The sequence below is a fragment of the Teleopsis dalmanni genome, chromosome 1 (genome assembly GCF_002237135.1).
Source record: "Teleopsis dalmanni isolate 2A chromosome 1, ASM223713v2, whole genome shotgun sequence".
Taxonomy (NCBI): Eukaryota; Metazoa; Arthropoda; class Insecta; order Diptera; family Diopsidae; genus Teleopsis; species Teleopsis dalmanni.
Genome location: NC_051846.1, coordinates 164,229,374 through 164,254,850, shown reverse-complemented (window position 1 = coordinate 164,254,850; position 25,477 = coordinate 164,229,374). Strand labels below are relative to the sequence as shown.

Below are 25,477 nucleotides of genomic sequence, written 5' to 3'. Positions count from 1 at the left end.
TTTAAATTCAATTAACATTTAATTAAAAATTATATACAAGTTCAAATATGAACCTTTACTTGATAATAAAACAGAAAATATTAGTTTGCTTAAATTGGCAATAAAGTTCAGATATCATTCTCTATCTTAAGCCATTCTCTATCTAAAGCCTGCCAATCGTTCTTAAACCATTCCATTCGGGAATATTTCTCAGCTACGACAACTTATTTCATACTAGACCTGATTTATTTAAGAATATTTTATTTAAGAATGTCTGATGTATTAGAAAACTAACAACAAATTTTATTCAAAGTATATTAAGTATTTTTTTTGTTTATGAATGGTTTTGAAATTCGAAAGGAGAAGGATTGCCAGGGCAACGTGAAAAACTGGAACTACAAAAATAGATGACGTGTACTTGGCAATACTCGAAACAGAGTTGTATGGTCAACCAAATTTCAATAAATTAACTAAAAAATTTTTGTCTTTGTTTTAGCTTTGCTATTCGAATAATATTTTCTTATTCACCTATTTTTTTTATGAATAACATCTTTAAAAGTGCTTTGAACAGGTTGATTTATAATACTTCATGCTTTCTAGCATTTAACATTATTGAAGACAACTCTTTTTTATCGTCAATGGTTAGGCATTTCAAAAATTGGTCGTTTTCTTGACGTTTAAGAACCAAATCACAAATGTTAACGCGACTGCTCAAATTTCTTTCCGTAAGAATAAAATGAAATCATATGTCCAGTTTTGAGTTAAATCTTAGGGGTGAATCTTAGGTGAAATGATCATAAATTGTCAAATTCGAAAAACTCAATCTATTATGGCGTTTTCGATTGGAAAATCTGGATTTAATCTAGACTTACACTCGATCTGTCATATGTTGTTGTCTAATTGAACGTTTTTAGAGCAATCTAACATTTTGTAGTAGCATTAGCAGACATTTATATATTTCATGAATGCATATATAAAATCAAATTACATTTTATCTGTCAAATCATATGAAACAACTGTTAATTTCAGGGTAATCTCGCTACTCTGACAAACTATCTAGAGTGTTATAAATTAATATCGAGTGTTGTACTTTTTGTCCCAGATTCATTAATCGAAACTGAAAATATGCAGTAAAAGTATATGTAAAGAGCATTTCGTTTGAAAAAGTTACCCCAGATTAACCAATCGAAAATATCATTAAAATTCTCATAAGGAGTTATCCACCGGTTTGTGACAATCACTGTTGTTATTGTGTTTTCATCTTAATGCTCATCTTAACGTGAAACTTAAAGAAACTTATGCCAAGTGTTACGCTCTCAAAATATAGTTTGAGCATCTTCTGCTATAGGTTTTCTGATACCAATAATCGGTCATCTTATATTTTTAATTGTATTCTACAGTTCATCTTAATGTGAAACCGGAAGAACTATTGTCATATCAAAGTGCCATATGACACATGTTCCAAATGCAGTTTTATATCTTCTGCTGCAGGATTTCTGATACTCATAATCGGTCATTTTATGTTTTTAGTTGTATTCTATAGTTCATCTTAATGTGAAACCGGAAGAACTTTTGTCATAACAAAGTGCCATATGACACGCGTTTCCAATGCAGTTTCATATCTTCTGATATAGGATTTCTGATGCTCATAATCGCATAATCGGTTTTATGCTTTCCATGATTTATGTTTTTCAATTACAACATACTATATAGGTGACCTTAACATGAAAGCATTTAACTGATATATGTACGTACATGTTGCTTTTATTTTAATAACTACTTATTCACTTAAATATATAATAAGCTTTTAAAAATATTTTTACTTCTATCGCAACCTTTAATATTTGGTAAAAATTTGCAAGTACAAAGTAAAAATTTTCTCCTGAATCGGTTTTTAAAATAACTTTTGTGTTCAAGTCAAGTTTTTTCTTTTTTTATTTTTCCAATGAAATATTTCTGGTGTAAACATGTTGGTTTTCTGGAGCAGAACACAAAGTATTTCAGCATTAAATTAACTTTTTGCAAATGCTCACTTGATGTGCGTAAGGGAAAATATCTGACCACCTTAATTCTCAGAATAAACAAATAGCAAACCTAACAAAAAACATAAACAAAGTGTGAAATGAAACAAAAATAGGATGAAGTACGAAAGCTGTAAGACCTACGTGCTGGAAGCACTTTATGGTTATGGGTACTACTGGGTAACTTCAAAAAAAGGATAATAAACATTTGTATAATAAATACGTTAATGCAAGAGTAAAAGAAAGTGTAAAAATGTTTTCAATTTAATGGTAAAAAAAAAAAATTGATTTTAAATAAATACAGAAGCTGCGTTTAAATTTTTTACTTTAAAATCCTCAAAAACTTAGAGACGATAAAGCGTAACTGTATCGAAAAAAATTTTTTAAAAAAAGTATCTCATTTTTGTCGGAGTGTGTAGAGTAGCAATTTATATGCAAAAACCGCAAATTGAAGAAGTGATTTTTGCTTAATTAATTTATGCATATGTGAGCTCTATACCCAGCAGAAAGTATACGTTATTGTAAACCAACATCGCAGATAGAGAAAGAGAGAGAGAGACAGAGAGAGGAATCGTTGAAAAATGCTGACTTGTTAGCATTTACGTTTCAGGACTTCGCATAAGGACTGCTTAATTGCAATTACTAACTGCCAACTGCCACATGCCTGAACTTTTAATTATCAATCTTCAACTTCGACTTTTTGCTAATTACATTTTATAGTATAGGAGTATGTATGAGTATCCTGCGTATACAAAACGATATACGCAAAATGCTTTAAGTATTACAAATTATGTGCATGCTTGGTTTGCTTTTTGGTTATGGCTTGAACGCTATATTCCTTAATTCTGGGAAGCACAACTATGAATTCAATTGCTGACATCATAAATTACAATTTTCATTGTATGGCTTAATGCTCTTTCGGTTAACCCACACAATTCTCGAAGGGAAACTAATCAAGTAAATTTAAATGAAGTTCCTTTTACCATTAACCAAAATCCAATTTGGTTTATATCTAACAAATGCAAAACGAAACAGAAATATTAGAAATTCCATAGATAATCGAAAAATTAAAATATTTAAAAGTTAGGCTTCGGGAAAAGTTTTTGCTGAAAAATAAGCAACAAAAAACATTTTTAATTGAATTTCTTTTTCTCTCGCTCTAAAGTGAATTTCGCCACAAATTTGAAATTCAATTTGCAAACTTTAATATAAATTAAAAAAAAAAATTGACTTAAATATTTAAAGAATGCATTGTTAACACAATAAAGCATACAAACAAAAATAAAAAATATTTTAAGCATAATAATAATTCCTGCCATTCTTCATTTCTGCACGATTATTCCCGCTTTTATTCTCATTAAAAATTTCATAATTTCCATTTTCATCTTAAAAATTATTTAAACTGCTTAAGCCTTGTAAAATTGCTGTTGTTATTTTCATAATTTAAATTTGTTGCACGCTCTTTGTGGGCGCTTGTGCTTTCTCCTCTTGCACACTCCAAGGAATGGAGCTCTGGAACTCACTAAATAGTTGACACATGCCAGGTCATGTTGCCTTGCTGCCAAGTCAAGTTGCGCCAGAAATATTTACCACTTTGCCTCTTTGCTTCTTTGCAGTTTTTTGCAGAGAACATCAATTTATAAGGACCTATACTGTAGAGTTGTGAAAGGACTTTAACTTGTTGTTTTAAGTATTTTGCGAAAGCAGGTGCTAACATACTTGGTCTTTTGCAGTTAAAGTCAAGTTCCATCCCAGACTGGCAAGAATCTTAACAAATTTTTATGCAGCAAAGAAAGCACTTTCTATATGAGCACACATCTGTGTAATTTTCTCGTTTATTAAGCTCATAAGGATATACACAAGGATATAAGTAAGTGAGTACCAAAATTGTACTAAAATTGGATATGAACTGCAACATTTCAATGAAGCATAAAAAATTAATTGGCCTATTTTGAATGCTTTAATGGTTGTAATTTTTTTTCATGCAATTTCAGTTAAGTATGTGATGGCGTATATTTTCTCATTTTTATGTTTTTGACTTCACTTGACGGTATTACTTAAAGATTTTAAAAGGATTATTAAATTTTAAAGTAAAATAAAAGTTTGATGCACAAAAATATGAGCCAATAAACACGCGAAAGTTCTTGAAAATTTTTGTACCAACCATACAGGGTGTTTTTTTAATATGTGTTTGATTAAAAATTGAAGAAGACAAACACAATTTTTGCAAATACGTCGAACATTATTTTAGTCGATAGATAGTTAAAGGTTAATTAGATGTTATCAATATTTTACAAATTTTATCCTCGATATTCAATTTGGCACAACCTCTTCCAATCTTTAAAACTAAATCTTACGCATGTGAATCCAGAACAGCACTGGATTTGTCAGATGGGATGAACGAATGACTTGAAAATGAAATAAAGGTTATCTTTTTTTACTGGAGCTGAACAAATCTACTAGGGTTTAGAGGCACCTATTTTTTCTTTCGGCAAAATGGGTGGCCGGTTTGCTCGCAATCGGCCAAAAACGACAAGGACTGCGTTATTCAAAACATTGTTTTGGAAATTATTATGCATAATCTAGCTGACTATTAGCATCGAGTTGTGACAATGAAACATGTATACAATACTTCACACCAGAGGGAAGACAACAAGCAAGGGAATGGGAAGATCACGGTGGTAGAGCTCCCAAACGTCCACGAATACAACAATCGGCTAGAAAAGTTTTGGCTTCCGTGTTTTGGGATTGAAGTGATATAATCTTAATAGACTATTTGAAAAAGGAAAAACAATAACATCAGACTATTGCATATTATTGGATCGATTGAATGAGGAAATCAAGAAAATACGACCCCATTAGTCGAAAAAAATGTTTGTTTTTGTAGGATAACTCACACATCAATGAAAACTATGGAAAAATTAAATGAATAACGGAATTCCTCACCCAACGTATTCTCCAGATTTCTCCAGCACCAGAGAAGAAATCTGGAATGGGAATGGGAGTGGAATGGGAAATTAAGGTATATTTTGGAGGACTTGATAATTTGTTTTAATTTAAAGGTATTCAAACATTAAAAATCCTTGGACTCGGTGTGTCGAGTTAAAAATGGATTGTATCGAGACATAAAATATAATTTTCCAAAAACAAAAATTAGTTTTTTTTACTTTTTTTTTACTTTTTTTACAAGAAATTAGGAGAGAAAGAAATAATTAAACATTTCGACTGCCAAACTTCATCTTTCATATGACATAGTTTTTTTGAGAAGTACTTCTTTGATGATTTTCGGACTATTGATTGTTAAGGACAAAAGATCGGTTTTGTCCTTAACAATCAATCAATGGACATGAATACTAAAGATTCAATTTAGTTTTTATGTCTTCACGTTTTTTATTAGGAGTGTAATACCCAGTAGAAAACGGATCGATCCGTCATCGAAGACGTCTTCAAGACATGGATACATACATGAAGACCGATCGATCCAAATGTATGACGGTCTTTGAAGACACTTTCATACAAATTAGCCAAATGTCTTCAATGAATTTTTGTGTACATGTCTCGAAGACCGTCTCGAAGACCATGTCTTGCATAACGGACGCATTCGACAGAAAGTTGTTCTTAGTGCAGTGCTCATATAATTTTTTCACCCCTTATTTTATTTCTACTCTTTTATTGCGCTCTTTAAATTTTAAATGAACTTCAATTTTCTCTTTTAATAATGAACATGCGGACGCGGTATTAAAGACCGTCTTGAAGACAATGTCTTCGAAGACCACTTTTTCTACTGGGTAGTGAAATGGCAAATAATAGTTACTTGTGTGTGATGGAAGGTATCTCATGGTCCGTCCTAGAAAATTTCACAGCATACAACAACGAATCAATAACAGAATATCGTTGGGGGTGATGTCTTTTTTAGTCCAAAAGAGTCTATATAAAATAAGCTAGAGCGACTATGTTTTATGTGAGCCACTTTCCGTCCTACAGTTGATATCGACCAATTGACCCAAAGCCGTACTTGACTTGTGTGTTCGAACTTGGAGTGTTTTGTTATTAACAAATTTACTTGCTGTATTATATTAGAATGAAGTTATAAACCAGCTGTAGAATAAGTGAATCAATTTATTATATTTATAATTTTAATTGTTGAAAGAATTTCGATTACGAAGAAGAATTGTAAGCCTCATAAGAAGCGTAGATTTCGGCAAAAATAATTGTCTTTAAAATATTTTTAATTATTAAATTTCATATTTTTATAATAATTTTTTATAGTTCAGATTTAATGAAAACCTGTGTTGAAATTAATCTATTTTCATATAAAAATGTTTCTTTTTCATTTTTCATCTTCGTTTCTAAAAACTATTATAATAAGAATTCTTATTCAACTCATAATAATTCAATGTCATTTCTGCAATTTGTGATTTATCTATACAGATTTCTACACTATAGATTTATAAATTATCTGCCCATTTTCTTATTAATCATCAAAAAACCAAATTTAACGCATTCATTTGTATTTGATAATTACACTAAAAAATTTGCAAGTATGAAATATAATATGTAAAGTAACCTTTATGTCCATCGTTCCGTCCTTCGTTCCGTCCATCGTCAAACCACATATGGGGGAGTAGTCACTGCATCGTCATCGTCATCGTCATCGTTACTAGGAAGGTGTTGACTGCCATTATCCTGGGTTCCAACTGCGCACTGAGAACTAGTAGTTGATGCTTGTTCGCGAATATGGGTCCCATATCCAGATTCTGCTGCACATAAATATTCACCACCTGCATTTGTCGCAATGCTGGAAATATGACGACGTTTTGTTTGTGCCCAAAGAGCAGTTTCACCTAGAGAATGAGCAGACAAGGTGCTTAATTTTCTTTTCCTGGAATTCGGACCCTGCAAAGTAAGGCGAGGACGTTTACGTGCATGACCATAATCCAAATCAGTCAACGATTTGGAACGCTTCAACCCACAACCTTCCATTTAATGATGCGTTAAGAAAATTTATAATTTTAAATTTTTTTTTGTGTAGTTTACATTTATATTTTTTTTGTCTGTTAAAAATTTTGATACAGACAAGAATATAATTATTACTATTTTAAATTTCAAAAAGTTTTAACATTTAAAATATTTACACAATTTTTAATTTTTACTATGTTTACTTTGATTTGGTTTTGATTTTAAAATAAATTTGTTTTGTTAATTTTTTAGAAACTCTAATATTAAAATTTTTTCATTATTTATTTATTTATTCATTCTGACTAATTTTATGTCATTTGGCAAGAAATCTATTTTGAATAAAATAATTGGTAATAATAACGAAATTTTCAAATTCATTAGAAACTAGTTTAGACATGTAAATTGCAGAGCTGGGTCAGATAGCGCCGAATATTATTTATTTATATATATTTAAATGAAATTTATATAAATATTTTACATTTTATTAAGAAGATTAACTATATTTTAAGGTCACAAACGCATCGAAACGTCTTCCAAGAAATGGAAATTTTAGCTTCAAGAGTAGATAAAAGCAACACGACTGAAAATACTCATGAAAGGAAAATTTTTTTCATAGCCCTTTAAAGCTTTGTGAACAAGGTCCAGAACTAAATTTGGAAAATAGCTCTTAAACTATACTGATGACAGAAATTCCATACGAAAAAGTTTCCTCTATGCGTTATTAAAGCATAGAGTCTTTGGACAGTCACAAAGAATATGCATAATTGCCTCCTCATCTTCGAGGCATAATCTACATTCAGAATTTTCAGATAATTGAAGTTTATGTAGGAGATATTTCAGACCGAAATGAAACCCGTTAACAACTTTAAATTACCTTTAGAGAATTTAAGAATGTTTTTGTAGGAGTATGGTTTGATCAGCGCTTTGCTTTATGAAAAGGTTTGTCAGCCTTTTCTACCTCAATTGATTATTTGTTTTGCACTGGTCTAGTGTAACCCACGAAAGTGTTGACAGTCTGTAAAAATGGTTTTTGATGCAGCTCTGGGTAGCTCATCAGGTTGTTCATTTCCTAAAAAGCTCCTGTGACTCGGAATAAAGACTTACCTTATTCCAAGCTGCAAATAACTGTAGAAGCTCGTAACACTTGAGGACCTATTTCAATTTGAAAGTTCAAGAAGACAGAGTTTTAGGAATAGCCGGGCTGTTAGAGTAATTCTCGAGCCAAACGAGTATTTGATGGTATTAGATCTTACGCATAAGTTGATTGTGTGAAAAGCTTAGCTCATTGTATATAAGTTGTGTACTTTGAAATAAATATTAAAATTGAAAGGTCGTACTTAAATTCTAAATAATGTACCTATCAATAGAAGAATAAATAAACCTGTAATAGAAGAATAAAATTTGGAAAGTAATGACAAGTATCCACATGGACATGAATTGAGTAATGCATAATGTTTGACTAGTGAATAGTTCTACTGAATATTTATATCTTCTTATGAAAACTTCTGCTTCATCTTTTAGTACTTTATACTATATACTTCTAGTATTACGTCTTAGTATTAATCCAATCATATTCTTTAAGGAAATTCGGAATAGTATTTATTGTGAGTTTTGACTGTCAACGTGTTCATTTTAATATTAAAAAATGGATTGAGTAAACAAAATCTTAACGGTTCAAAAATCCTGAAAAATAATTAATATATACCATAAAAAAAAGTTTGATAACATTAGGTTTTATTCTCGTTCAGTCTTTTTTTTGTTTTTTTTTTGCTTTACTGGTGTCTTTGCGGTCTTTTGTTATGGCAAAACTTTTATTTCATGTACTGGCACGTGGACCAATAATGCGGAATTCCCTATACAACTATGATAAATACATATTATTCTGTTGCACAACAGGTTCTTGTTGTACAATAAATAATATAAACTAATAAAAATACTTCATTAAATATTTAATTATATTTCTGAATAAAATTGAACTTCGAAATCCACAACTATTTCTTGTATTCCTTTATTGTAAGTAAACCTACAATTTATTTATTTATTTCCTTCTTATTTTTCGATAATATCCATCTCTGATTGAGTTTTATTAGAATAAAGTTTTCTTCATAAAACGGTTGTTGTTGATATGGAAATTTTAGCAAATATTTAGGAAAATTGTTGTTGACAGTTTTTGTTTTATTGTGAAAACATGCTCGACTGAATTGAGTTAATTTCAACGAACAAACTTTTTGATATTTTTATGACTGCACTTGTTTGCAGTCAGAATGTCTTCTGGATTAAGGATATATTTTGAAACCAATATTGGCAATAAAATAATTTTAATGTTGGTTTTAAAATGCAAAATTAATTGTCGACTTTGAGATTTTCAAAATTTGATATAGTAAATGCTCATTACTCATGGGTGCTTTGCCAAGTTTTAAGAGTTTCGTGTCATATTAAGATATATAGAATATGGAAAAGATAATAATATTGTTTTGCCAAGTTTCTGTTACTTTTATTTATGCACAAGCGATCAGAATAAACTTCTGTTTATTCTATATTTATGAACTTTGAAAAAAAAAACACAAAACATCATTTATTTTGTGTTTTAAGCAAAATTATCTAACACTTTCTAGTTTTTGTTTTGGTTTAATCTGTATTTTTCTTTTTTTTTATATTATTAGCTGGCACTTTAACTATTGTCTATTTTCATTTATACGATGAGTGTTTAATAAACCGGTGACCAATGCGTAATATAAATGTTAAAGTATTTTTAAATGATTTTAATCATTTGTCTATACATTAAATTGCTTTTCAATTTTCGTTTGGCTACATTCAACTTTTGTTTTCATAAGAGAGATTTTTATTGATCAGTAGCGATGATTGGAAACAACTATTGATAAAACTGTCCATATATAGTTTTTGTACTTCCTTTTCCAGTCTAACTTCCCCATTCGTCAAGGTTCTCGCGCAATGTCTAAAGTGAATTTAGATTTCCAATTGTTAAACCTATTTGATACATTTTTTCCTTTACTGGAATGAAGTTCTCAGTACTATGTCTTTCACAGTTAAATGGCTGATATATTTCATTATTTGTTGGTAAGAGATGGATTAAGTGGATTAAAGTTCGATATGATGGCTTTTGGTATATTATTAATTTTTTGAATTACAAGTAATCGAGTCAAATGTGAGTCCATGATTCGATTTTTAAAGCTTAGAGTTTAAAAATTATATACAGCATGTTCGGTATAAATACTCTTTATAAGTGTTGTTAGGAAATAATCGAATTTTATTTAATTAGTTTATAGTCCGCATATAATTTGTTTGGACTGCAAGTGCCAGGCTTAGAATGCGTGCCTGTCAAATAAGAAGCGATGACTAATCGTGTTTATCCACAAGTAGCCAAGGCTGCACAAACTCTATGCTCAAGATCCAGGTTTTGTTGTCACTTATTTTGATTTAATTGGTGACACCAACCAAAGCACTTGCCATGCTTTAAATTAGAACGAGCTTATAAACTTCAGCTTTATTTGGAAAATTATTTTATTTTATTTTATTTTTTTTAAAAATATTAAATACTTTTATTCGTGACCAAAAATTATTATTATAATAATTTGTTATCGGGCTAATTGGTCAAATTTAAATAGAAATAAAAAAGACACTAATTTATTATTTATATTTAAAAATCGTTTATATTTTATTAAAAACAATTCTTTCATCTTCAGTTTTCCCTGAAGATGACTATCGAAGATAATCGAAATATTGGAAGAATTATGTTTAATAAAGTATAAACGATTTTTAAATATAAAAAAATAAATTAGTGTCTTTTTTATTTCTATTTTTATTTTTATTGTTATGCGTATTTATTAAATTTGATACACGGACCATTTTTAATCATTTAAATCACTCATACGCTGTGGTGTCTCAAATGACTGTCTTAAATTATTTTAAAACGTTTGCGTTTACTGTCATCTTATTTTATCTGATTCATATTATTATTTCATTATATTATTGCATTATTACTTTTTCATTTTATTTTAAAAATAACACTTTAGAACAATAGCAAACACTAACCATGCTTAAATCACTTTTAAAACTCAATTTGTTTCAATAAAAAGCTTGAAATCAAATGGCAGAATTGATCTGAGTACACCACCTTCAATAAACGATTTTAAAATAAATCGTTTTGTGTGAAGGAAATGGAAATTTAAACTTTGGGAAGCATTTTCCATTCATACTCAGATAGTACTTTTATATAAATGCATATTGTTCTCGGATTTCTCTTCAAGGTAATAAAATAGAAGCACGATTTTTTAACTAAATTATTTTCCTTTTAATTGTAACTCATATTTTTCAGTTTTGTATTTTAAACATAATTTAGACATTGTTTGGAAAATTGCAAACATTAAATAAAAGTTAAGTATTGTTTTCGATCGCATCAAGAAAAAAAATGACATTATGATAAACAAAAAAGTGTTTCAGAAGTTAATACTAAGGCTTACATTGTAACTTATTTCACTTAAAATTCTGTTTCTGTTTCTGTTGCTTTTGTGTGACTTAGATAACAAAAAATGTGAATAAAAATAAAAATAAAAATATTTAAATAGAAATGAAAATACAAATAAAAACTGTTCACAAAGTAGCAACATTTTCATTTTGTCATGTTTTGCCGGCATAATGAGGCTTACAATCCTTTCGAAAGTAACCTTGAGTGCCCATAAGCGCTGAAAATCCTAAATGCGCTTCGTCCTGGCTGCAACTCATTTCCCGCCATTGTTATTCGCTTTCTACAATGAAAGCTCTCCATGCATCATTTTTTGCTTATTTGGCAAATTTTTTTTGTGAACTTGGAAAAATTGTCACTTTTCTTCAGCATTTGTTGGGAGGAGAAAGAAAATAAGGCCAACAACTCCAATGCAAACAATAATTGTTAAGAAAATGTTTGGGAAAATCTTATTGAAAAAACTCAGCACGTAATTTCCGTCAAAGAAAACTTTGCTTGTCTTTACGCTTATTTTCTGCATTCAACCTTTTTCGAAATTTTGATTTATTTTTATTTCTGATGAGAATTTATTTAATCGCATTAAGGATCAGAAAACAAAGTTGAAATGCCAACCCTTATTATAATTTAATTTGGGACCAATTTTGAGAGCGCTTTTAGAATGATTAAAATTTGGTCATATAGCCGAAATGGTGATGGGAAAATATTAAGTGTTTAAAAATTCTTTCTAATAAATTAGCACAATTTTTGACATAATTAACTTAATTATAATTACGAAGAATATATATATATATATTATTTGCGAAAACTGACAGACTCACCAACACCGCGTTATCAAATCTCAAAATAATTACAGGCTCCTCGGGGAGGTATGCAGATCTGAGGTCAATTATTGCTTAGTCTGATGAAGTGATAAATTATAATCTAGTCAAGGTGTAAAGAGGGGTTTTGAAAATACTTCGAGTTTAGAAAGAGTTAAAGTGCTTAAGTGCACTGGTTTAAACAGCTTCAATATAATTCATATATATTTATTAAAAATATATATAGTAGTGAAAGAATACTAAGTGCTTAAAAATGCATTGTATCAATTTAACACAATTTTTAACATAATTAACTTAATTATATTTATAAAAAAAATTTATATTTATTTATTAAAACAATATAAAGTAATGAAAAATGTTAAGCGCTTAAAAGTTCATTGTATCAAATTAACACAATTTTTAACATAATTAACTTAATTATATTTATAAAAAAATATATATTTATTAAAAAATACTTTTATGTCTTTGCAGGTTAATATCAGCCACTTTTTGTGAAGGTAAGTAGTTAGTATTTTGTAATTACCATTACATATGTTGAATGTTATTATGTATAATGTTAGGTGATATAGAAAATACCGATAGGTTTTTAAATAAATTTTATTTAAATATACATATACTATTATTATTTATAATCTGTTACTGTTTTTCTGGTAGCTTCTATAGAAGTTCTGTGATTGATCGGTGAAAAACTTCGTCAAGTGATTTTAAGCAACTGTTCGGCTAGCCAATTTTTTACCTTGAAAAAAATTTTGCAATCATCGCAACAAACAGTAGTCAACTGGTGCAGGGTCTGGACTATACGGTCAATGCATTCAAACTTCCCAATCAAATTTCCTTAATGCATTTCAAGTCATTAAAGTTGTGTGCGGCCTGACATTGTCGAGTTAGACTTTTAATTGTATCGTCCATACAGTCGAGGTTGTAAGCAGTAAATGACCGAGTTAACTGTTTCACCAGGCTATAGCAGCTCGTAATTGACAGCTCCCTTCCAATTCTACCAAACACTGAACAAAACCTTTTTTGGCGTCAATCCAGTCTTTGAAATTGTTTGCGGAGTGTCAACGATCTTTGACCATGATCACTTGCATTGGGTATTGTCATATTTCAACCATATTCCTTCTCTCGTAATGATTTGCTTCAAAAATGGTTCCATTTCGTTACGTTTGAGCAGTATTTTACTGCTGTTTATTCTATCAATCAAATTTCTTTTCTTTAATTCAAGTGGAACACATACATTGAGCTTCTTTCCAAGATTCCCTCGTGTCCTGTAGTTGCTGTTTAATGTCTCTGCTATATCTTGATAGCTTTCGTGTCAGTGTTGTTTCATCTAAAAAAGATAAAACCTTAATACATTTTGTTGAATTTAGGTAACCTAATTGATTTCTCGTCATTTTTAATTAAACAATTCAATATATTGCAAAGAAGTATCTTCTTTAATACTTATTTAGAAGTTAATAGAAGTTAGAATAGAAGTTAAAGCACAAGCAGCAGAAATTTAATTTGATTTATTGTAGGCATTATAACCTACAATAATAAATAAAAGAATCGCACAATACCTTCGTATGTGTTTTAATACAATGTGACTAGAGAACACTTCTGTAAGATAAACAATATTCACGCGGTTCCTGCTAAAGATCCCTGTAGTGGATTTGGTTCTGCTATATACGGACACGTCGTGTTTTATATGATATATCTACCTCCCATTATTAGCTAGTTGCAGAAAGTAGAGGTAAGAGCTTACTAACCCTTATTCTTATAATAGTACTATTTCTTTTGTGATTCATTTAGGGAAGTGCTTAAATGGGCAAGAAAATTCCATATTCAATTGCATTTAATGTTTATATATTCGATCATTTAGATACGAATGGTGTAAGTGAATCGGATTGATCTGCTTATTTCGGAAATCTGCTTTGCATTCTGTACTCTTTACTCTAGTTCTTTTAATGTGAAATATTAAAGTAACCTTATAACCTCATTAGTTTTCTCTAAGTGTATAATGCTGAAAGGGTAATTGTATTTCTATATAACACATTTCAATAAATTGAAATTTAAGTCCGATATAGATGAAGAGGTTCAGAATTTTTTTTGTTTCTTTACCAATTTTTCAAATTTTAATCAATTATTTACTTATTTTTGTTTATTGCTTGTGTATCTGAAATAAAATTTTGGTTTATTAGTTTTCTAACACTTTTTTAACTAGTATTTTTAATTTAATATTTAACAAATGCATTTTAATTATAATAATTGCCAAAGTCATATATATTTATATTTACGAATAACAATGAAAAAAAAAATTTAATTTATAAAAATTTATAAATAATATATCTGAACGATTAAACTGGTGGAATTATAGTTTTAGTTTTATTTATAATAAAAATTTGAATACGAGTATTAACTAGTCAATGCTATTTTTTATGTTTAGTATTACTAATATTTTTTTAAAATTTTTTTTTAGAGAAATACAATCATTTGACCTCTTCTTTTGAATCTTACGTCTTTACATACATACGCACACATACGTTGTCATCTATTTTTTAAAACCCATTATTTTCTCTTTGTTAAACATAAAACTTCTGTAATTTTAATTATTTAACTACTTTTATTCCGTTGTATTTGAAAAACATGTCAATGAAAAAGTTTTGAATTTTGCTTTTTTTCACAAAAACTGTGCATAAATTTGGTCAATTAATGTGGTATCATCGAATATTATTATCTCAAAAATGAGCAGAGAACATTAAAAATTTGTAAAAATGTTATATACCAGAAATAATGACTCTGTAATTAGAAACTCTAAAGCAATGATTTTGCCACAACACAATTTAATTAAAATGATATCGCACGCCCATAAGTATGCAACAAAATATGTCAACTACCTCCATTCGCGAATATTTCACATTATTTAGAGCTCGGTTGCCGTTTCAATCTCGCCAGTCGCCACCCACAAATGTCGGCGGTTGCGGTCATACAAATATACAAACGTTAATGACTATAGCATGGCATATAGTGTATACACATACACAAGCACTGACTCTCAAGCACTGATGGGGCTTATAGTGTGGCATTTCAGTGCTAAAATGGTTAATGTTTTCGGTTGGCATTAGCGGAAGCTGCTATTGCAAAAAAATTTTTATTGGATTTACAATTAGATTATTTTATTAACTTGGCACGAGTTTAGTTTATCCGAACTTTAATTCCTTGCTGTGACAAGAGCTCAGCCCTCCTCCAGCTTATTCATGTGCTAGTAATTATGTGCTACACGGCTTTAATTATAATTTATTAGCGGCCAAATTGAACTTAATTAAAATCTCTGGAGCTTTGCCAAGTGATGTTTCGCTACTGTTCAGCTACATTTTATGCATTTCATTTAAAACATAAATAAAAGTGAAATTATGTGAAAAAAAGTTGTTAAGCACATTTACATTGTAGATTGCTAGGAAATATAAAACAAACTGCAACATTCGCAGCAGAGCATGAAAATTATGTTCTACTTCGTTACTTTTAAAACTTTTTAAATTAAAACTGTAAAATATCCTTTTACTACACGTAAGATACATTTGCAAGATAGTCGCATACGTTGTTCTTCTGTTAAGTAAAATATTGGCTTAGCTGTGTAATGGCATAAGCTGTACCATATGTAACATTCAGATAAACTGGCGCGTTTCGAAATTAAAGATATTATACTTCTTCTTTTGAGGTCGTATATACACGTGTACACGTTTTGCAATATCTTAACTTATGTTACCAATTGTAAGTTTTGCTGCAAATATGTGGAAATACAGAAGTTTTGCTGGAAAATCTGGTACAATGGAGGAAATTATACTTGTATTCTAGCAATAATTCATTTCCTGCAAATATAAAGAATTTTTTGAAAAATCAAAAATGTAGCATTAGTAAATGAAAAACAATCGAATTGATATAAGCAAATTAAGATTAAATTGCTTGAGATATAACAGATTGGCAAAAATATTTTTGAAACAAAAACATAATAACATATATCTTCATGTTAACATCAGATAAATACTATGAAGTAGAAAAATAATAAGCCAAATTTAGGATTAAATAGTTTGATACATAGCAAATTGGTAGAAATATTTTTGACATATAAACATATTAACATAAGCATATAAACATCATACACATATTACTGGATTAAAAAGAAAAAGGTCAAATTTAAGATGAAATAGCTTGAGATACGGTGGATTGGCAGAAATATTCTTGATATAAAAACATTATATTTTGGTTTAATGTAGGTATAGATACAAAGCGTGATTGATAAGTAACGTGCATTTTCAACGTTTTAAAAAAGAACTCATTTATTTTTCAATGGTAATTATAAACTCTTTAAAATAGTCTATCTCCTTCAGTTTATGTGGAGGTTAAGGTGATTCTGCAACAGAACTTCATCTTCCTTGACAATATAATTAACACATAATATACTGCATAAACACAGCCAAAAAAAGCATTATCTATCATATTTTTTTTTCACAGAATCCTGATTACATCATTATCCATCTTCGATATTAAGCAATATAAAAGTATCTGCAATTTTTTATCACTTTATGGTGTTGTTTCCATATGTTCCACAACACCAAACTATATTTTGCACTTAATTCAGCGTAAATTCAAATTTTAGAAGCATTTTTTAACATTCTCCAAAACATACCTCTTTAGACATGTGCTTAATCTCGCCCTGCACTTTAATCTTTATCTTTTTTAAGTCGTGAATAATTTTAAGTTTGGTAATAAACAAAATTTGCAGGGAACCAAGTATAGGAGATAGGATGGTTGTGGAGTTATAGTGAAGTTTAACGCTTTGATCAAAAATTAAGGTAGAATTATAAATACGTTTTAAAATCTTTATTTATTCTACTAAACCTGGTCCATCCCGTTTAAAGTATTCGCTCTCTTTTCAATACACTTAAATTAATTAACGTTTTTACCAATTACAAAAACAATTGCATTAGTCGATTTTAACAATGGGCTTCAATGAGCCTAGCAATCTCCTTTATTGTGTCAAAATTATGTCCTAGCTGCAGTTTTTTAAGCCTTTAGCTATACTTAGCTAGAGCTCATATGTCTTAGTCTTAATGAGATTAATACGATTATTTTAAAACGATATTAGTTGAATTTTTTGCATAAAAGCTTAATCATGTCTAAACAATGCTTCTGGATTAAAATTTTTAGCAATTAAGTCAGCCAAAAGTCACACGATGCTAATACGATAATTTTAGAATGAAAAGCGTTGAATTTTTGGCAAAATGGTATGCAAGAATCAATGTAGTGTGGATTTGCGAATAGCTTCAGGCAAATGTTGCGTACCTCCTTAACAGTTTATCACAACGAAAAAAGTTCATAATGTACCATACCACGAAGAAATCGAAGAAAACTGTTAATAGGTCTTGATTTTTGAACCACTTTGGCGCATAAATTTCCAGTAATTATGCATTTCATTTTATTTTGATAAAAATTATTCTAAACAAGAATTCGCTCTTTTCTGATACAAAACATTTTTTCAATAATCTGGACTACTCTAAATAAAATATTAACATTCTTACATCGACGATTATTGAGCACCAAATCTTTAATTTGTTAACAATTTTTTGACCATCAGTTGATTGTTTTGGTCATCCAATGTTATTTTCGGTTTTTGCGCTTTCTCAATCTTCTTTGAATTATTTATATCACTTCTAAATATTTTTTTCTAATTCGATCTGTTCACCGATAAACTCTGAAAGATTTCCAATGTTTTACCAACGAAAATTTCATTGTGTAAATAAAGTTTACACAAATTCTTTTCTTAACAAAATGACTCTGTAAAAATAGTAAAGTAAACTTTTTCTTTAATAAAATACGAACGTAACTACTGGACAAATGTATACAATTAGGATAGATGTCACTGACAACAGTACTAACTTAGAAAAACAAGTTGCCAGAAATGAAATGCTGTCTAACTTAAACAAATAATTGCAATATATTTTTAAATCACGAACGTATTTTCTTTCCACAGAATGCAATATTTCCAACATGGTTCTAACATATCTACATTTTACTTGTGCAATGCTTTGTCGAAATCTGCAAAAGGGACGTCTTTTTTAGCGATCACATCACAGTGATCTTTTTCTTTGCACAGCCTCATTCCCTCATTCTCCAACTAGATATTATGGATCCTTAATCAACATATTTGATTTGATATTTGATACTTGATTTCGTTAAAATGAAATTAAGTTAATTGTGAAAGTGTTCACACATAGCCCCAAATTAAGGAAATCATTTGTTTTTTGTTTACATATCGAATGTAAAAAATTATATGCTTGAAACGCCATTTGTATCTGGGAAATTTTAAAAGTTGATTATTATAACTATAAATGATGGCATTCAGTAGTTTTGTTAGCTTTACTGGATTTCAGGTATGTGAATTATTATTTTTTACTCTATTCTAAATTAATAATAATTTCCCTATATTCAAATTTAAAAATTTGCACTACCTTCAAAATATTTCCCGGTTTTATTAAAGTCAACTGTTATTGACATTTATTTGAAAAAAATGTCACTTTTTCGTTATCTCAACTTTATCTTTTGCTTAAAATTTATCTTATATCTGATCTTATAGTTGCTTTTGAAATGTCCATTAATTTCAGCGTTGGCCTCAACGAAATTAAGTCGATTTTCCCCAATTTCGTTCTAACTTCAAAACTGAATTTTGTGTGGAAAAACAATTTAATTTCGCTGAAATGAAGATGAATTGAAGATTTTTTCGAAATTAAGGTGTGTCTGAAAATAGTAATATATAATTTTTTTTTTACAAGTAACAGAATAAATTAAATTTTATAATTTATAATTTAAATATATTAATTTTTATAATATATATTTATTTATAATTATTAATATCTGCAAGTTACACTTTATACGTAATTATAATTCAGTCCGATCTATAGAAGCAGGGGTTCCTCAGGGATCGCCACTTTCCCCCATTCTCTACAACATTTATACGTGTATGCTATACTCAGATAAATGTGCTCTCAACATAACGAACACACTTCAAGAGCATATAAACCTCATTCTGGAGTATTTTCAGAAATGGAAAATAAAAATCAATAATGAAAAAACTAAGGCTCTGTTTATAACGCGTAAGTGGAGACAGAATCCGTCGAGAGTGAGAGAGGGTGATATGGTGATAAACTGGGAGGATAGCGTTAAATATCTTGGCATCACGTTGGACAAACGATTCACATGGCTTAAACATGTTCAACTGAAAAGAATTAGCTGTACTAAAATTCTTCATTACCTCCAACCGCTATTTAGAAAAGAAAACCTCAATGCTAAGAACAGGAAACTGATATATAACCAAATAATTTGTCCGTCACTTCTATATGGTTGTGTAGCGTTTAGCAAAGCTTCAAACACAACTATTCACCAATTAGAAATTGCACAAAGCCAGGCTCTGAGAAGACTTTTCAAAGTTCCTTGGTATATTAGGACGAATGACATCCTTAGGGACCTCAAGATTGATCCCATCAAAAAATGCATAAAGGATAGAGTCCTGAAATTATTTGCGAAATCTGACGGACTTACTAACACCGCATTATCAAATCTCAGAATGGTTACAAGCTCCTCGGGGAGGTATGCAGATCTGAGGTCAATTATTACTTAGTCTGATGATGTGATAAATAATAATCCAGTCAAGGCGCAAAGAGGGGTTTTGAAGAAACCTCGCAGTTAATATAGAGTAAAAGTGCTCAGGTGCACTGACTCAACTTCCCTCAACATAATAATAATTAATTTTCATATCTTTAATAAAGTTAAATGCAATTAAAAATATTTTTAATATTCATTTATATCTACACTTATCTTCATACCACAAGGACAATTGTCACGTATACGCACTGTAGTGCTGCATTTTTACCCAGTAAAACACGACAGAAACAGTATTTCATATTAAAAAGATAATTTTATTATTTTATCTATATTGTAGAATGAATAGTATTCATTAAAAAAAATATTAAGTTTCATTTTGTTATTCGTCCTGCATTAAACTTGTTCATTTTGGTAAATTAAGTGATAATAATGATAATTTTATGTGAACTGAATGGTTTTATGGTGTTTATTCAGCTACATTAAATTTATAATTTTATAATATATGTTGATTTATTTTCACTGCACACAAGTGACACTAAATGAACCTAATTATTTGTTAGGGATTCACTCCTGCGCTGCAATCAGCAATAAAAATGCGACCAGTCAATTAAGGAACGTTAACAAAAGCCAATAAATTTATTCGACCATAAAAATTGGTATTCTTTGGTTTTATTTTATTAAATTTTTTTCTACGTGAAACTTTTATTGATTGAATTAAACATCTATTATATATGGTATATTACGAAACAGTAAAATTTAACTGATTTTTAATATCACTGAGTCATAAAAATGAACGATAGTTGCGAAAAATGATCACTGAAGTAAATTTCATTTTAATTGCAGTTTAAATTTTCTTTGGTGAAGACTCGACAAAAGCACTTCGAATAAAATGAAAAACCCATATTACATCTAATTTAATTTGAGGGAAATAAGTTGAAATTTATGATAGCTGCACTAAAAAGTTAAACTAATTATTTCTGAATTTTATTAAAACAAAATTCTAGCACAAAAAAGTGTATAACTTTCTTGTTTTGTGAGTTCTTTATTGTTGCTGTAAAAATGTCTTAGTAAATTGTTCATCTCATCTCCATGTGAAAGTCGAAAAGTTTTTAGATAGTTTCTGTTGCCAAATTATTTAGCACATTTTTCAGTTGATTGTGCTCAAGATACAGGACTGCGAGTGAAAAAGTTTGAATTTCAAACTTTTCATATATACTATTTTATATTTTTATATTTCTGAAATACTTATTCGCATTCGTATGTCAATGGTATTATTATCATTTGTAATGCAAGGGATTTGTAAGGAAATGCATTGCGTAAAAGAAAATTCAGCTTTCGAGCACTTTTTGTTCATAAAAATGCAAACAACAGCGGAACTTAGTTAAGAAAATAAAAACTTGCATGGAAATTAGAAAAATAATGAAAATATGCAAAAAGAAAAACTCATAATGAAGCTAATGAATTTTCAACTTTTCATTTTTTAAAATGAAAACTTTAGAAACATGCTGGAATGACTAATTTTTTGAATAGTTATTGAGTTAATTTTCTTTAAAAATTTGTAGAAGTTAGCACGATTTTTTATTATTTAAAGAAAATGTATATAGAAACTTCTATATGGATGTATAGCGTTTAGCAAAGCTTCAAACACTACTATTCGCCAGCTAGAAATTGCACAAAGACAGGCTCTGAGAAGACTTTTCAAGGTATCATGGTACATTAGGACGAATGACATCCTCAGGGAGCTCAAGATTGAACCGAGCAAAAAATACATAAAAGATAGAGCCCTGAAATTATTCACGAAAACGAACAGGCTCCTCGGGGAGTTATGCAGATCTGAGTTCAATTATTGCTTAGTCTGATGAAGTGATAAACAATAATCCAGTCAAGGCGTAGCGAGAGGTTATGAAGAGTCTTCGCAGTTAATAGAGAGTAAAAGTGCACAAGTGCACTGACTCAACTAGCATCAATACAATATATAGGAACTTATCTTTCGTACATCAATATGCAAAGTTTTACCTTACCTGCTTTATCGTCATCAAATGGGAATAAAAGTAATATTCTACGAAAGAAAACGAAACGTTTATGTGCAAAGTATAAGTTCATTATAGGGTTAACAGCAAATTTTGGTTTATTACGTTTATTTGTAATGGCTGATTGGTATATACCATTTCGCCACACATCATAAGCAATTAATATAATATTGCATTTATCACAAGACATCCCTGTAGATGAGGTAGAGCCATCTAGTTGATCTAATTTATTAGTTCTTTTCTTCTTACTGAAGAACATTCTGACAGACTGAAGAAAATCTATTCCTTCTGTTAATCAAAGCACAGCAATCTCAGAAATACTGTATGATTATCTCTTCATGATATAAGTTTATTTTAATATCACATTTCTCACAAGACATCACTATACCTAGATGAATTAGATTTAGCCAAGTTTTCTTGATTTATTGGTTCCTTTCTTCTTACCGAAGAACATTCTGACACTGTAGCGAAAGTAATTCTTTACAAATCTGTTCCTTCTGTTGGTCAAAGCACAGTAGTCTCAGAAAAAGTGTATGATTATCTCTTCTTGATAAAAGTTTCTGCAACTCCTACAATAAGTGTTAAAACAAAAGGCATAATTTTTGTACATCTAAATACCAGTGATCTCAAAAGTAGTTTACTTCAGCACTGGCAGTATGAACTAAGTCATATAATTAAGTTTTTCGGTTCTAGTCATACTGTAAGGTCAGGTTGATCAGGATGTTTTGCTTCTCTATAAAGCTTTTTCTTTTATCAGCCACAGCAAAGCAGTTTTAGAGATAGTATGCAACTTCTATAGTAAGTGTTGAACAAAAACTGTAGTATTTTTTTGATTAGGATACCATACACCAATAATCTGAAAAATTTCAATTTGACTAGCAGTATGACTCAGCTCTTTTTATAAGTTCAGCTCTTATTATAAGTACTCTATATCTGGTCTGTTATTTCATAAAGAATTATGTCTTGTTGTTTGAAGTCCAGATAAATCGGTATATTTGACATGATGTGTTCTCTATTATAAGCTATCTGAAAAAAGTTAAGATAGGTTCTGTTTTTGATAGTCTTAATTGGGGACAATATATTATTACCACTAAAGAGATATCCATAGAAATTGAACTGACTATTTTTGCATTCCCTTCAATGTTCTTATGAGCATGAAATATTATAAGATAAATATTTTCAAATTGATTTTGACTGCCGACTTTTTCTTACTAGTTTGATTTAATGATTAAGTGCTTTAATTGTCGATTGAATGCTAACTTTAGAACTATCTTTGATTTGAATTGTAATTAATCGACATGATTTACTAATCGCCAAGATCTCAGTTTGAAAAAATGAGGTTTCATTGAGTTTGTTATAATGAGTATACTTTTTCCAGTGTGTCGCGTATCAAACAGATTTTCTTCAATAAAATCACACTAGTACTTTTTAAGTATAAACAAAAAATTACTGTTTTAAAAGATTTTGCTAAAAATTTTTATTTGGTACATATCAAAATGGAATAAATGGTCAAAATCAGTATTTACTATAATAAATTCTTACTAGTACTTTCTAAGTATATGCAAAAAATTAGACTGCTTTGGGATATCTTCTTAAAAATTTTTATTTGGTACTTACATTTCAAAGTGGAATAAACGGTCAAAATCAGCTTCAGCAGAGAGAAGTTCCTCTTTTGTAATAATAATTTGATCAAATGTTGTTATTGGCTTAAGATCGTCATATATCACAGCTGGACTTTTCTGGAATTTATTTTTCTTACAAACGGAACTTGCAGTTTGGAAATTTGATACAGTCTTTTGCTTAGCTAAAGATTTTGAACTCATTATTGAACCTTGAGCAGTAACATATGAGTCAACGGATTTATTAGAATATGCAGAATTTACACGTTTGAACTGGTCATCTTGACCAACTATTTTTTTTAATTGTGATGTCTGTGTTTGATTCTTCCTTCCCACATTTGATGGCTTGATGCCAAAATATTTAGCATATCGTTCATCAACAATTTGTGCCTGTTTTTGACAGTTGACACAAAATACATTATTATTGCTGACTAATAAGACAGGAGAAGGTGATTTGTACAAATGATTGAAACTCTCTATTTTTTGACGCACATTTATATTGTCGAATCTATCAACATTATAACTGGTAGACTTCGTATTTCCTGCGAAAGTATTCTTATGCTTTAAAAATTGATTAAATCCTTTTGTTAGCTGCTCTTCTTTGTAGCGAACATTATTTCCAATAGTATGTGGTTTTATTTTTTCTATTGGTTTCTTTATGAAGTCATTCGAACCGCTTCTCGTATTAATCTTTGAGGGAAACACATTTTCATTACTATTGTGCTTTTGAGCATCAGAAAAATACAATGAGGAGTTAGATTGCGATTTCAACTTCAGCACAGATGAAACATGACTGCTTGGCATTTCATTTGGCATAATTAGTGAAAGAGGCGTTCTTGATGCATTTGTTAAGCCTGTTTTTGAACGCTTACACCTTAAGGCTAAATCAAAAGATTTCTTATCTACTATCGTGGTATTGGCTCGGGTTGAGTCCTTTTTACCAACTTTTGGAATTACTGTGATTGCATTTTTACTTTTAAATTTTGATACTTCTAAAGGTGTGCTTTGCTGAACATAACTTTTATTGGTATCAAATTTTATTCCTTTGATGTCAGTACCACCAGAACTATACATTGGTACATTCGAACTTTGATACTTTACGTCTTTACCGAGTTCGTTGAAGAAACGAAGCCTTTCGGACAATGGAAAACGGGATGGCTCAGATTTCTGATTCAAAATTGCACTTTTATTAGAGTTCTTTTTGATGTCATTATATATAACTTTCTTTGAATGTTGACAACTGCATTTGAAGTCCTTAGGTGACGTATTTTGATCCAGTAAGTTTTCAAACATTTTTGCTCGTTCCCGTACTGAATATTTTAAAGAGGTATCATCCACTTTCGTCTCATTTTTAGGTACTGATTTCATGACTGGATGTGATTTCCCTTTGCTTTCCGGCATTTTAATTAATAGAAGACAATTTTTTTTTACATCAAAACTTTTTTAATCTGTTAACATCGGAATCAGTTGCTGAAAGAATAGAAACAGATTAAGTGGTTTTCAATCTTAACAATTTTGTGATTTGTTATGTTTTACCTGAACTTCTTAAATTTGTGTTGAATTTAATTTAGTTGTAGTAATTTCTATACCACAAAAAGTTTACAAAAAGCACACCAAAAATTACTTCTATTACATTTTAACTATTAGTTGTACCAAATGAATTACACATTATAAAATTTTATGATACTAATTTAAATTTTTAAACTATAATTTCAATTTTCAAATTTAAAATAACTTTTTTAAATGTACACTGACAAAGTTTGATTATTTTAATATTTAAAAAAAAAAACTAAGCTTCAGTTGCTTAGATTAAAATATTATTTATTTTGTTTGTAGTTTGGTACTAACTCAATTTTAATTAAAAATATTTTTGCACAAAATGTGATATATATATATAGTAATATAGTATACAGCTGACAGCTGACCATCTTGA

The 25,477-nt window shown here is 29.5% G+C and overlaps 1 protein-coding gene across 3 annotated transcripts; it reads right to left on the bottom strand.

Annotated features, from left to right (window-relative positions):
* Nucleotides 1-12,882: 12,882 nt before the first annotated feature.
* LOC119669829 lies at nucleotides 12,883-25,241 on the bottom strand. 3 transcript variants are annotated; one of them, XM_038079858.1, is made up of 3 exons: nucleotides 25,081-25,241; nucleotides 23,543-25,014; nucleotides 12,883-13,587 (listed from the first exon to the last, which is right to left on the bottom strand). In XM_038079858.1, exons 2-3 carry the CDS (start codon nucleotides 24,943-24,945, stop codon nucleotides 13,584-13,586), a joined length of 1,407 nt encoding a protein of 468 aa, XP_037935786.1. In that variant the 5' UTR covers nucleotides 24,946-25,014; nucleotides 25,081-25,241; the 3' UTR covers nucleotides 12,883-13,583. The 3 variants fall into 3 exon arrangements, with proteins under 3 accessions (XP_037935786.1, XP_037935787.1, XP_037935785.1); XM_038079859.1 differs by lacking the exon at nucleotides 12,883-13,587 and adding an exon at nucleotides 22,765-22,951; XM_038079857.1 differs by lacking the exon at nucleotides 12,883-13,587 and adding an exon at nucleotides 23,247-23,349.
* Between the last annotated feature and the right edge of the window lie 236 nt (nucleotides 25,242-25,477).

What these genes read in the sequence shown, in the direction of transcription:
- LOC119669829 (XM_038079857.1), bottom strand. Translation starts at nt 24,945, where the DNA reads ATGCCGGAAAGCAAAGGGAAATCACATCCAGTCATGAAATCAGTACCT. An exon ending in CGTTTATTCCACTTTGAAAT is followed by an intron (nt 23,350 to 23,542) that starts GTAAGTACCAAA and finishes ATACTTAAAAAG; the next exon opens with TACTAGTGTGATTTTATTGA.